The following is a 14,482-nucleotide window of genomic DNA, read 5'->3' on the forward strand; positions in this document are numbered from 1 at the left end:
CATGAGTATAAAACATAGGTAAAAATGTTAAAAGTCCTTTCATTTCCCCACTGAAACAAGTAAATACTACTATTGTTCCTGGATATCAAAATGTATATAGTAATCCATAAATCAGGAGAATATTTACATTTACATTTGCACGGATAAGCACTCAAGTCGTTACCTAACTCTGCACTTTATGCTTATTCATTACAATATATTTACAAGATTACCTCCTATTTCATAAATACAGTACAATATAGAATATTTCTACATTAAATAAAGACATCATCTTGTAACTATTTTCAATTTTTATACTTTATCTTAATTTCAGTGCCACAACAGTCCAATATGTCTTTATTGACATAGAATAAAATTTTTCAAAGCACCTACGTGCTTTTCTTTTCTCCTAAGTTATTTAGGAGCCAATGTCCCATTGAAAATCATTGGATTTTGCTTCTTAAATAACTTCGGCATTTTTTAAAATTCCACTCAGACTTTATTTTGTAATAAGTTCTTTTCTCCCTAAGGTATATATTTTAATGATTTTTGTCTTCCCCTGTGTATTCTACATTTTCTTTTCAACCACCAGTGCAGTCTTCTTTTGGTGCAATTCAGAGCATGAGCAAGTTGATGGCAAAGCTAAAATATCTGTGACTGTTGATGATCTGTATATGCTAGCAAATATTAACTGTTCCCCTATTTTATAATTAATATATTGCTGTTTGTATAAGAACCATATCCAGTGTAATTAATATATTGTTACAAGATGCTATACATATGTGCCTAATATGAATAATTGTACACTGAAACTTTATACAGTTTTAAATATATTCAAATATATTACATTTTAAAGTATATTAATACCATATCATAATGTCTACACACCAGCGAGAAAAGGTTAAGAGTTTTTATTTTTTAAGATGAAAAGCATTTTTTAAAGGAGCTTTGCACTTCCAGGTCTTTCAACAAAGTGGCAATAATGTGGAATGATTTGACTAGACAACATTGTTTCACACACCTTAGGAAGCCCACAGAAAGGAATCCTGCTCTGTGACTCAGGAGCTACGCAGCTGAGGAAGGTGGAAAGCACCTTTCCCAGATGCATAACTCCTAAGGTCCATCAGAGTGGGCCTCTTTCCAGCAAAACTTACAAAGTGCACAGCAGCTAATCCTAGCCCCTTCAAACTTTCAAGAAACGCTTTGGAAGGAACCCTCTTTTTGTTATGTTTGTACAATGCCTAGCAGTGTGGGGCAGGGACCTTTAAGTGCTACCACAATCCATATGATAAATAATTAGCTGTTAGCCATGTATGTAAACACAGCACAAACTTTCACTCATCCTTAGCTATATGCAGTACAGACAAAAAATCTGGTACACAATGTGCTGTGCACTTTCACAAGATCATAACTTGGTAAAATAAAATTACCTAAAACATTAAAAAGCACATCTACTCAAAGATGGAGGGAAGGAAGGGGTTTTTTTCATTCTACTTGAACTGAAAATTTGCTGAATAATTTCTTCTCAAGTTTTCCAAAAATTTCAGCTCTGGGCAGAGACTGAGCCTCAGAAATTTCTATGTGAAAATTAAAAATTTCAGAAAAAGTTCTCAACAACTGACATCAGGACCTTAGTTTGGAACAGAAATGTAACCGTGATTGTAATGGTCACTGTTATTCCTTCTATAATGTAATTTTAGTGTCTATTCTCCTGAGATTTCCTAAAGAAAGGTGGTTCAGAGAGGGGTGATAAGGAAGACTAAGTGCAAAGACAAACTCTCATAGGAAGAGACTTGAAAAATTTTTTAACTGTTTACTTTAAAAAGGAGGCAAAAAGAGAGGGGACATGATAATATATATGCAGAAGATAATGAATGGTATAGAGAAGGCAGGTATGGAGTTATGATGTTCTTATCATACAACAGAAGAACAAGGGGATACTCAATAAAACTGAAGGGTAGCAAATTCAAAACTGATAAAAGGAAATACTTTTTCAATCAAGGTATAATTAGACTGTGGAACTCATTGCTACATGATGTAATGAGGTCAAGAATTTACTAGGATTCAAAGAGCGATTGGATCATTCTATCAGAGTTATAATAGTTTATGCAAAAAGGAATTTGGAAGCAAAAAAATGTCATGCTTCAGCACTTAAACCAGTCTCTAACCAGTGAAGATTAGAATAAGATCTTCATGCAGAGCAAATTAACCAACAGCTGTCTACTATAGGGTTTTTTGCATCTTTCTCTGAAGCATCTGGTGCTGGTCATTGTCAGAGACAAGATTCTGGACTGGATGGACCACGGGTCTGATCCATTATGGCAATTCCTATGTTTCTACATTATAGAACACCATATTTTTTGTTGTAGGTTGGCACAATGGTGATAAAGATAAGGGAACAGTTACAATCTGATTATATTTGCTTTGTAAGTTTTTCAGAATGGTAACGTGTATTGATGTGTTTTGGTGTGTTTCCTTTATTTTTAGTGGCTGTATTGTTTACACTGACATTGACTTTCATATAAAATGTGTTATACTCAGTAACAAAATCTCATATTGATATGTCACCAACTGTACAAGATTTAGAAAACTTACCATAAACACAAGTGAATCACAACAGAATGATATTCTTACAACTTGAACAGTTGCAAATACTGGTATTGTCAAAGGGCTTTTATGGGGATTTTTACTTTACTTATCTAAAGCCTTTTGGAGTAGATGTAAACCATTCTCTGAATTATGTCTCTTAAAGGCCTTTAATAAATCTGATGTTACTAAGCAACTACAACTGTTGTATGTTAGTGTCACAGTAATAGGGCTAACTACATCTCTGTCCCCTTCTGGTTTCTCTGAGCACACCATCCTTATGTGTTTGGCGTCATGCTTTTACATCTCTTTTGGCAGAATTTTGCAAATCTCCCACTCTTAGATTTGGCCCTGGACTGCAGTACCCTGTATATCCACCAACTTTATCCTGCAGGTTTGTCTGCATTCAAGCACCTGCCGTTATTTCTTTTGAGAGCTATGCTCCGTGGTACATAATTGACCAAACAACCTCCTTAAAAACCGAAGCATTGCTTATTTTGTTGTAAGAACAAAGCTTTTAGAGAAAAAGGATTTTGAAGCAACAAACAGTCTAAACAATTGTCTATATTAGCTAGAGCCCTGCCATCCTGTGATGGAGACATGAGCAGGCATAGCTTCTCCTGAGTTTGTGGGCCTTGATTCTTCAGGTCAAAATCAGTCCTCAGCAGGAGACAGAGGCAAACTCATCAAAGCTAATAGTTCTAGCATTGTCCCTTAACCACTGCTAAGTGTTTACTAAGGTGGCTGTCTTAAGCTATTCTTTTTCTTCCTGTCTGTATTCCCATACAGCCCTCTAATAAATTACACAATAGAGTCATACAGCAAACATCCCAATAATCAGGCCAACGTACAATATTCATAAATTATCACAAAGCAGCTCCACATTTGTCACAGTTAGGTACTGTTCAAGTACATCGACTAGCTCTGTAGCTTATTAAATTGCAAAAATATCTTTGATTTGAAGTTAACTGGAGCTGCAGGTGTTCAGCACTTCTGAAAATCCAACCAATTTTATTTAGGAATGTAATTATGGATGTAGGACCCCAGCTTCAATAACTCTGGTTTGAAAATGTTGGCCATAATTCTTACAAAAATGACCAAGTCAGGCATGAACACGTTTTCAAAACCGGTATCTGATTCTGAGCCTGCAGTTTTGTAGTTCCAAGCAGGTGCAAACAATACAGTTTATAGGCTTCATATAAAATCAGGTGCCTATGTTTGATCATACTTCCATGATTAATTGGATACAGAGTTGCTTGAAAGTGAAAAGTTAGAGGCAGTGCTCAGGGTCTTTGATCCTAAACACTAAGATCTTGATAGTGATATTCCCCTGTGCAAGAGTTGGACATAATTGTAGTCCTAGCACTACTAGGTTGATTTAGGTTGGATTTTTTTTTTAATTCTCCCTTTGTTATTCTAGCACGGGAATAACTCCACCAGTGATAGCTGCTGTGGAAGACAAGTCACTGTATTTTTGGCTCTGTGTATATCCCTGTTCCGAGCAGATCTAGATTATGTGGTAGTAAAAACGCCAGCAGCCAGACCACGCTAGCATTCCCACTGTTAACACCAGTGGGACCACACCAGTGATACAGATATGGTGGGAAATTTTACAGCAAATCTTGAGTGTAGACAGCTTTCTATAGAGTAGGGCCTCAGATGGGGGGATTCCATAGCCCTGTGCAAATGGGAGTGAATGTGGTGTTGCAAGAGGCCCCAATGGGAAGTCGTAATTCTGCATTGTCCACACTGCAGTGTGTGGTTTACTATCACAACTAAATCCCTAAACAGTGTCCATGTGTGTTTAAAACAAATATATAAACTATCTTGCATCATAAACATTTACTGTTACTTTCAGATAGCATTACCATCATCTTTACATTTATTTCTCAATATTAGCCATCATGTGTGAATAAATCTAAAGAACCTGATATTTAAATGATTGGGCTGTTTTTTGTTTTTTCACCCCTACTCAATTTCCTCTTCTTTCTGTGTCACTATTTCTTTCCCACCTGAGTATTTTTTTTCTTTCCGCAGAAGTTGAAAATATGCAGAATTATTTTCATATCAATTTGACAAGGATGAGTAGGGCTGAGTCATACCACAGCCATTTAACTTTCAAGCTTTATTTACATGGTCTCATTTATTATGTGAAGTCAGCCAAGAAAGTTGAAGTGCACCCTGCTAGATTTTAACTTAACTTTTTAACTCAATTTTTTTCAGGCCTGACTGAACTCACTGACAGTCCAGTTTCCCTGGAGCTAGAGCGTTGCAAGTCTCCCACTTCAGGTAAAGGTGATTGGTATCTCTTCCTGCTATCTGTATGAGCCATTCACATCATTCATCTCTGTGTTTCATTAATCCCTTGGAAGTGAAGTACATAGTCATTTACATTTGTAAACAGCAGATTTTGTTTAGAGGGGAGAGCTTGCTACATATCAAGGCATGATGCTAAGACAGTACATTTAAATTAAAGAAAAGGTAAACTGAGGATGGTGTGTGGTGGGGGAAAGAGGGATGAAATCATTTGAACTGACAGTTTCTTGAAGGACAATATTCCTGTATTTCACATTGACTCTCTCAGTTTTTTTGTTAGAGAATAATTCTTCAGATCATTAGAGAGGGCTTTCTAACTGGCCTTTTTAAGTGATGTTTTCAAAATAGGGTGACTCTGTGGGTTTTTTTATTATATAATAATTTGAAATGTTGTGATGTGGCGATGGTAAATTTTAACTCTTGGAAGTCGCTGATGTCTAAAGAGCTTCTAGAATTTTGTTATAGAAACATATCAAAGAAAACCTCAATCACACCAGCCTCCATCTCTGAAAACAACGGGTTGTCTACCATCACTAATAGAAATTAGTGGCAAAATTGGCCTGGGAGTAGGAGTGTCACAGTTCAGAGCAATTTCCCCTTGGTGGTTCAGCAAGGGCACTCGCTTTCAGCTTCGTGCTCCCCAGCCATTGCCTTTCTGTGTGGAGTCCTGCATCTCTCTTCCTTTTGACTGAGGTATTGCTAGGCTGCTCCATTCCCTGCTTTCCATGTGTCTTTCCCAGCATAGACATGTTGCCCAATAACACCTGCTTACTTGCTTTCAGAAACAATTAGCAGGTGCAACTGGTTCAGTTCTAAATACCACACAGTTCTTTCTATACAAGGCTATTTTAGTCTTAAGGTAAAAGCATTACAGAGAAAATGGTAAAAACAAGAAAAGGACCTACGCACATGCTAATAAGTTTACCAGAGTTAACCCCAATCCTAATGGATTCTAGCAGGCTCAGTCCTTCCGACTGGCCCTGAGCCAGTTTAAAACCAGGCTATTTATCCAAAACCTCTTTCTATGTCTGAGAGTCCCTGGAGAATCCAGTTTGAACTAGTATATACGTACCTTTCCAAGGGGGCGGCTTCTCTGAAGATGTTACAACCTGAGTGAATTTGCCTAATCACCTCCTGCTTTTCTCCTGTTTACCCTTCCCATGGAAATATGAACAATTCCACAGTAACACATACACAATTGCATTTTTAAATCAGTGAACTCCAAAGACATTGAAACTAATTCAATAAGGTTTAACTTAATTCAGTAAAATTCATTCAGGATATTGCTGTAAATTGTCAGTCTGTCAAGCAAGTTCAGCTCTTTCCCTAGGAACTTCTTTTGTAATTGTCTAGTCAATGTTGATCTGTCCCAGCATGGGCTCACTGTCTTAAAGGAGCATTGCCTAGCACTGTCTTCTAGTAGCTGGTCCTTTAAATTTGGTGGAGAGAAGCAGCTACAGCCCTAAGGTGGCCATTTTGCCTCTGGGGCTGCAAACAGCAATTCCTTTCCATCCATTTGGTAAGTATTTTTAGCTACTATCCTATTTTCTCTTTCTCTTATTCATGAGGAGGTAAACATCCACAAACATGCTCTTCAAATCTTCAGCCTTTGGCTCCCATATTTTATTAAACTTTAAAGGGACGTGGTCACTCCAAATCTGGCCCAGCAATTAGTATGTTACAAAACCTAAGACCAATATAAAAGTTTAAATGATATTTTTAAAACTGCAACAGAATTAGTTGTTTTAAAAAAAGAAACAGTCTCTGTAGTATTTTTAACTTAAACTTTGCAGATCTGAAAACATGAAAGTGAAACTGGATAGAACAGTATTGTCTGCCCCCAGAAATTAAAATCACGAGTTAGGCCCCCCCAAACTAGTGAAATTGGCTTAAAAATAACAAATTTGGGATTCTTTTTATTTACCTTCTGTTTTTTGAGTCAGTGGGGTTTGCATTTTCAAACTTTTCTCTGCAGCCATTGAGACTAGAAATTTACTTTCTCTTTTCAATATTAAATGAGATTCTGACGTAGGCCTGAACCTTGCAAACACTTACGCATGTGCTTAACTCTTGTAGGGATGAGGTGCCATTGGGACTACTTATGGTAGTAAAGTTAAGTGCATTTTTTTTCTAATGCTGTCCAAAACTATCTGCTTTAGATCAGTTGATTTGCAGTTATTTTGCACTGGAGCTTACATTTGTTCCACTGTTTGTCTTTTTGGAAAGCAGTAGTCAGGGTAAACCATGACTTTTTTTATGCATGTTACCTATCTTAGTTCTTCTAAGCACACCAATATTTATTGTATTTATGTCTTTGAAATGTAAAACTTAGTCACCAGCTGAAATTTTATTGGCAGTGGCTGTCATTCAAAAATACCTCTGGTTTAAAGTAAAATGTTTTTTTCATATGAGCCTATTTAATATGTCAGAAAGGGTAGTGGATTTGCAAAATGCAAAGATGGTTCTATTTCAGTATATTGGCTGCAGAAGTGGGCAAGTCTGGGGCCCCTCACACTTGGAGTAACTAAACTGTGAAAACGGGATTTCCAGGGAATTTATGAGTGGAAATCTGCAAGAACCGTTGAGAAGCTTAATGTAGCCTCAGAGCTTCAATAACCCTTGTAATTATTGGTCCTTGCTTTTCTTGAGGAGATGATTGGTGAATCTGCATTGTTATGGATTCACTAACCACAATCCCGCTAGTCCCTTTGATCCCCACAGCATTCATTTGACGTGGCACACAAGGAGCCCATGGAACTAGGCTCCATAGCAGTCTCTGCACAGTCCTCTCCACAGAAGAGGCAGTAGGACTTGGTCCTCCACAAATACATCAGAATCAGAAAGTAGATTCAGAGGGCCAGAGTCACTTTCACTGATGCAAGAGGGTGCAAATTTCTCTTCTTGGGCATACTGAGCGACTCCCAGTTTCACCTCCAGAACAAAACATGTGCCTGGATTCTGTCAAGAATCCAGGGACCTTTCAGTTGCAGCCAGGCCTCCATAAGAACTCTCCTGATGGGGGCTGCTTGGATAAATCACATATCCTGCCATGTCCCACTCCTGGTTTGATCCTATCCAGTGCTTTGGCTGCAATGGCAAACTCCAGGTTCCCCTGAAAAATGGTACTTGCAGCATCAAACCCTGCTCCTTGTGGATTTTGTACTTCTGCCCCTTGGTGCTGATAGTGTAAGATCAGGACTATTAAATATAGTTTAACCCAAGAACACTCAAGAATTCCATACAATTATTTGTTTAAACTCCTATTTTTCAGCCATTTGTCATTTGTCACTGATGACTCTACTTGTAGAGCCTGTGCTGTGAATATTAGAACCCTGAGTTAACGATGCAGCTCTGACAGAATACTCCTTATTTTATGCACGATGACAGTGTCCTAGTTACAGTACAAATCCAACCTGTTCCAGTAGGCAATAATTTAAACCTCTTACATGGGATTATCTTTTTACTTAGCCCTGTTGTATGATTTTAGAGGCCACAGATATGCAGTGAATAAAACTGGAAAATCAAAAGGCCATCCTGAATACCCTTTGGACTAGAACATGGAATTACATGGCTTGAGGGAAGGATTTCTCAACCTCAGTGTACCACATACTGTCTTTTGAGTAATGGAAAAAAATTCAAGCCCACATTTCGATGGGGTTTGGCAGGAGAGATGGAGAACAGTCTTTTTGCTGGTATGCCCGTGGAATTTGATTAGCATTTAAATGCTAGTGTTGGATTCATGATACTGTAGATAGATGGGAAATGAACTTTAACAAAACAATTTGGAAAATTCTGTTTGTATGTGGATACCTGGGTTGTGGCAGATTGCACAAAAAGTCTTCTTTTAATGGAAATATGAATTAGTAAAAATTGCAGAATGTAAACAGTTCTCTTTTTAAATGTCTCTCTCACGATGACAGTATGGTTTACCATACAGTGACATTTGATTGATTTATTGCCTGTTTAAAAATCTCAGACAGTGGAAAGAAATATGTTGATTGATGATTTGAGCTCGCTCTTTGTGGGTGTTATTTTGATGCCTTATTTTAACTCAGGAGTGCAAGATTCATTTTTAGAATGAAGAAAGCCAAATTACATTTTTATTTATCATCTGTGATTTGGAGTTCAAAAGTTAAGTCTGTATACTACCTTCACTCTACCGTTGGAACTGTTAGTGCTCAGTATTGCTCTGAAAAACCAGGCTATAAACTCTGAGGCTTCAGATGAAACTTTTATGCCATGAATAAAGTAAACAGGGCTCTGCGTGAACCCATACATAACTGATTTTAGGATCAGTGCCTTATTTAGTAAACTTACTATTTTTCACCATACCTCATTAAGGAAAATTGATTCAGGAACTTTTAGGAACAGATATTTCTGTCCCTTGTTTATTTGGCTATATGTACACTAAGTTATAGTAATTAGATTATAGCAATTAGACATGCAACTGAGAACACATACTGTGAGCACAAAAAATCTGTCCCTTACACGTAGGCTTGGAAGGATTAGATTTTTATATGTAATGTTGGGAATACAACACACACACACACAAATAATTCAGTAGATAATTGAAATGTACAGATAGGAAAGTAAGAAAAATGCTGCTTGAGACCTTAGAGTTTGATTTAACGATATTTATTTTGTATATTTTGACATGTGATGTTGACAATTTTTGTTTCAGTGGTTATAAAGTTTTAACTTTTTGAATCTCAATATCTACGATAAATAATTATTGTCTGACCCTCCATATTCTGAATTCCATAATTTTCCACCAGTGTAAACATTTAAATCAATAAAAATCAAATAAAATGCTTAAAAGTAAACATCAATATTAGCCATCAAACTTATAAAAAATTAAAAATCAAATTCTGCCAGGCCTATTTAAGTGTCATCATTAGGTGTGTGAAGGAGCAGAGAAACTGGTGACTTGCACAGCAGGGGTTAAAGAAAACCTGTGGGTTCAGCTAGCCCCACCCCGCTATACCTGCAGCGAATGCCAGGCTGGGATTTGGCTCAAATTAAAAATAAAACTCTTGTGGCAGAGACCAAGCAAAGAAGCTGTCAGAGCAAAAAATAAATATTTTAAAACATTTGAGCACATGAAAACATGAGATTAGAATATAAAATATTTTGTAATTTGATTACCGTTGGCAGCACTAGGCATAACCATTTTTATAGTGTTAGACGGAACCCCTTGCTAGGTTTAATGGTTATGTTAATCATTCTGAAGTTCAGAATCTTATCCGAGCCTACTTCAATTATCAATATCTGAGTCTGCAAAATTTGACTGGAAATCTAATGACAACAGGCTTTCTTATGAGATTCCAAGTAACAGAAGAGCAGCAGTAGTGATTGCATTGTTGCGGTTATAACTAGCTTTCCAATAAAACCGGTTTTTCAAACCTTTCCACCATACAACCTCAAAAATTTCTTCTGGAAGGAACTTATTTTATGTAAGGGCTTCTCCTGTTGTCTATTTTTTCTTTTCTTTTTTATTTATTTTTTTAGGAAAGTCTGAGGTTAATTTGACAAGATATTTAAGAACTATGAGTGTTTTGTCACTCCCTGAAACGTCTCTTATATTTTTAACGTGCCAAAATAGCTAGGAGTAGAAAATTCACACATTTCCCTTTCCAGTCTCACAGGGCATTGTGATACTAAATTCATTAATGTTTCTAAACTGGTTTGAGATCAGATGAAATGTGCTATAGATGCACAAGCCAAGATTTTCAAACACAGATGCCTCATGTTTTAGGTTCGTCAGTCTATAGTAAGGCAACTAAATAACTTGCCTGATTTTAAGGTCTGCACAGCCATAAGCTGCAGTTGAGAAAATCAGCAATAAGAATTCAGCTTATTTTGAAAGCTGTTAAATTCTTAGTCTTAGTTATGTCCTTTGGCAGTGAGTTTCACCTGCTAATATTGCATTGAGTAAAAACAATTCCTTTTATCAGTTTTAAGTGTTCTGACTTTCAATATCAACAGTTTGGGACAGGGAGTGAAGAATGCCATATGCAGTTGAATCTGCAAGGAGAATTTAGCCAATAGGGTTAGACCCCCTAATTTAAGAAACATTCTATAGGAATTTTAATAACTACAGATGATTGAGACCTCTGTTTTACATTTCACTCAAAATATAGCACCTCCAGCAGACTAGAGTTTCACCCCCACCCCACTGTGCTAGGGAATTCATTCAGCACTGAGGGCTTGTCTACGCTACCAGCTGGATCAACGGGCAGTGATCAATCCAGCAGGGGTCGATTTATTGTGTCTAGTATAGACGCGATAAATCGACCGCCGATCACCCTAGTGTCGACTCCAGTACGCCACCTCAACAAGAAGCAGAAGGGAAATGGACGGGAAAGCATCTCCCGTCGACACACCTCAGTGAAGACACTGCGGTAAGTAGATCTAAGTACGTTGACTTCCGTTATGTTATTCACGTAGCTGAAGTTGCATAATTTAGATCAATCCTTCCCTCGCCCCCCCCCCCACCCCGTAGTGTAGACCAGCTCTGAGTAAGACGGGAGAGTACTACCTAATGAATCACCAATGCCAATTCCATCCAGGTAGAGATAGTCTTTGACCGTGTTTCTGTTGTGAAATCTGACAGAATAACAACACAAAATGTCATGGCTGCAAGCACATCTTTGTCTGTTGAAACCTATAATTTTAAAAGAATAGTTGTATTACTCAGAGTTTATACTAATTCCTTCAAAGCTTAAACCCAATCAGTTTTCTTGCCCTTGTTTCCCCTCTGTACTTTGGTTTCTTGTTGTAGATCTACTCATGAGTGGAGTGTGCTATTGTTAAGTCTCCAGTGTAATCTTCTCACCACAGAAATAGTACCTATAATACTGAAATCGGATATGTTAAAACTATACAGCTGGTATATCAAAGCCTAGCTGATGCCAGTAGAGCTGTGCAAATAATTGATTTTTTTGGTTCAGTGGCCAAACTGAATTTTTTTTAAAGTTGCTTCAGGTGAAAAGAAAGAAAAGAAAAAAATGTGAATTTTTCAGCAAACCAAAAAAGTAGAGCCCTCACATGTCACCCTTTGGCGAATTAATATGCATATACCTGGTGCAGGGGTTCCCTGTAAAATCCTATGCACCCACTGTTTCCTCAACCACATACCTGTGCAAGCTCTGACCCAGCCACCACACTACAATTAAGAGCAGGCACAGCAACATGAGTGGCTAGCTGCCCCAAGTATGTGCCTTACGTATCAGATGGGTATATACTTGGGGTAGCTAGTCCCTTGTGCCACCACAGCTACACTTCATTTTTAACACGCTGGCTCACTAAGAGCTAGCATGAGAATGTCTCCATGAGCTGGGAATTACACTTCCAACTTGAAGTGTACACATACCCAAAGTCTGGTCGTCTTCTCTTTCCTCAGGACCAAAGCAGGCCATGCCAGTGCTGGTGCTTATCCCTGTTCCTACACAGGAAAGGGCTGTGCATTCTCTCTCTCTTCCCTTGGGATCTGGAGGAAAGAGTATATGGTGGCAGCCCAAAAACAGGAAGGGTTTTTGAAAGGGAGATATACGTAAACACACTTATCAGCACTCCATATGGGCTCTCTGCAAGCAAAGATTGTTGAGGACCAACTAGTTAAGCACTGGGTATGCTGCTGAACAAATCAACAGAATCTACTCCCAGTGTGTTTCTGAGTCAATACATAAGTAGCAGTGTTCAGATTATTTATCCAAATGTGAATATTACCAATATTTTTGATATTCATAATACTTGATTCTGATCGCTTCCCCACAGCCCTGTTCTGCTTGTCCTGCATTTGACTGTTGCAGTGTTTAAAATTAAACCACCAAATAAATTGATTTAAGAAATCCTTTGAATTGATGCAGCATGACTTTGAGACTTTAGCATAGAATATAAGACTATCCAAACTATGAAAATAACTACTGTTGGGTAGTGAGTGATACTATTTGGGTCAGCCATATTTTACTGTACTTTTCCCAAATGTTTAAATCACCCTTTACCTTGTCTCAGACAATAGCTGTGAAGGAAAACATTTCTCTTTTGAAAAGTGTGAAGCAAACCTATACTGTAGAATAAGACCGATATCAAATAATTGAACCATATCACATGGTGTAGGGGAGTCATTGCTTTATTAGAATGACTGAATATGTTTGAATATAACGCAGATGAACACAGATTCTTAAAGCTTTTTGTTGACAGTCTAGGACTTGACAATTCTAAAAGGAAAAGGGCGATGCTTGGTGTGCACCTTTCATTGTAAGTCAGTGCCACAGCTATTTCATGACAAGGCTGGTGTCTAAACTCTGTGGACAAACAGGAGAGTTGAGATTGTGTGTGGGTGACGTGAGTTCTTTATTGTTGAGAATCCTGGCAGATTTCCCCACTTTTAGCATGAGAGAAAGGTGAATTAATTACTTCTGATAGTTATTTTCTGAGGGTTTAGTACCTTGCTTAAATCCACAATTACCCTGTCACTTCACCTTGAGACCTGAAAAATGCCTTGACCTGGTTTCTTCTAGCCCAGGTCATTTGGAACCATTAGTCAGGAAGAAACTGACAATTAAAGAATGTGCCAAAATATGTATGCCTGTCCCTCTTTCTGTCATGACAAGATTTTTACAGCACTCCTCAACAATGTGGCCCAAGAACGTGAATTGGTATAACAAGATACTAGGCCAAACTTTGCTCTTAGTTACCCTGTGCAACCTCCGATAAAAACAGAGGGAAATGGCACATGAGAGCAGGGAAGCTAAAATGCAGTGGTCAGAGAGGAAAACAACATGAGAGAGAGAGAGGAAGGAAGGAGAGAGGAGGAAGGCAGATGCAGATATTTGATCAGTCTGCCAGTTTTTATAGAATTACATCTTAAAAATTATTCCACGTGTTTCCCCCCCCCCCCCCCGACTGAAGGGTATGCAGGGTGGAAACATTCTGGCTGTGACTTCCTGCCTATTAGCTAGAGTCAGGATGTGTGAACAATGTATTCCCATTTGCCAGAGGAGTGCAAGTGAATTGAATAACAAGAGGCTGACTTGGCATCTGGAAGTAGGCAGTGGTGTGGTGGGTGAGTGAGTGTGGCCAGCCAACTTGATTAGTGCCACCAAGAGCTACCAGGTACGTGAATTCTTCACCCTGAATCAGAATCTAACTTGAGTGACCAGATGACCAGAGAATAGCTGAACCTGCGAATGTCACAACCTCCTTTGTGATTTGTTCTTACAGAAACTAATTGAGATGGGTTCAGTTTAACTGTTTGAGGGATTTTCGTTCGTTTTTTTTATTAGGCCAAACTCTTCAAACTTGGGTGCATAGACTTAGGTGCCTAAATCCGAATTAGTCACCTGAATATAAGTAGCTTCATTTTCAAAGTTGCTGAGCACCTGCAACTCTGCAGCTCCTACTAAATTCAGTGAGGTTTGTGGATTCTCAGCTTTTCTGAAAACCAGGCCACTTTTGTTCAGGTTCCCAGCTATGTATTTAGGGGACTAACTCTGGGCTAAAGTGGTGCGATAATGGATTTTTTGATTCAATGGCAATTCCAAAAAGTCAAGAAAAAAAATGTTCCATGTCAAACTCAAAACAGATTTTTTTACAAAAT

General features: G+C 38.0%; 1 protein-coding gene across 9 annotated transcripts in view; it reads left to right on the forward strand.

Moving 5' to 3' along the window:
- Positions 1-14,482, forward strand: part of STXBP5L (syntaxin binding protein 5L) — a 428,399-nt gene that overhangs the window by 351,848 nt on the left and 62,069 nt on the right. For all 9 annotated transcript variants that reach the window (XM_074974797.1, XM_074974780.1, XM_074974789.1 and 6 more), the window contains one exon: positions 4,789-4,854. In XM_074974797.1, coding sequence (XP_074830898.1) covers positions 4,789-4,854 — 66 coding nt within the window. The remainder of the gene's footprint in view (positions 1-4,788; positions 4,855-14,482) is intronic.

The sequence above is a fragment of the Natator depressus genome, chromosome 1 (assembly GCF_965152275.1).
Source record: "Natator depressus isolate rNatDep1 chromosome 1, rNatDep2.hap1, whole genome shotgun sequence".
In the NCBI taxonomy this organism is placed as follows: Eukaryota; Metazoa; Chordata; order Testudines; family Cheloniidae; genus Natator; species Natator depressus.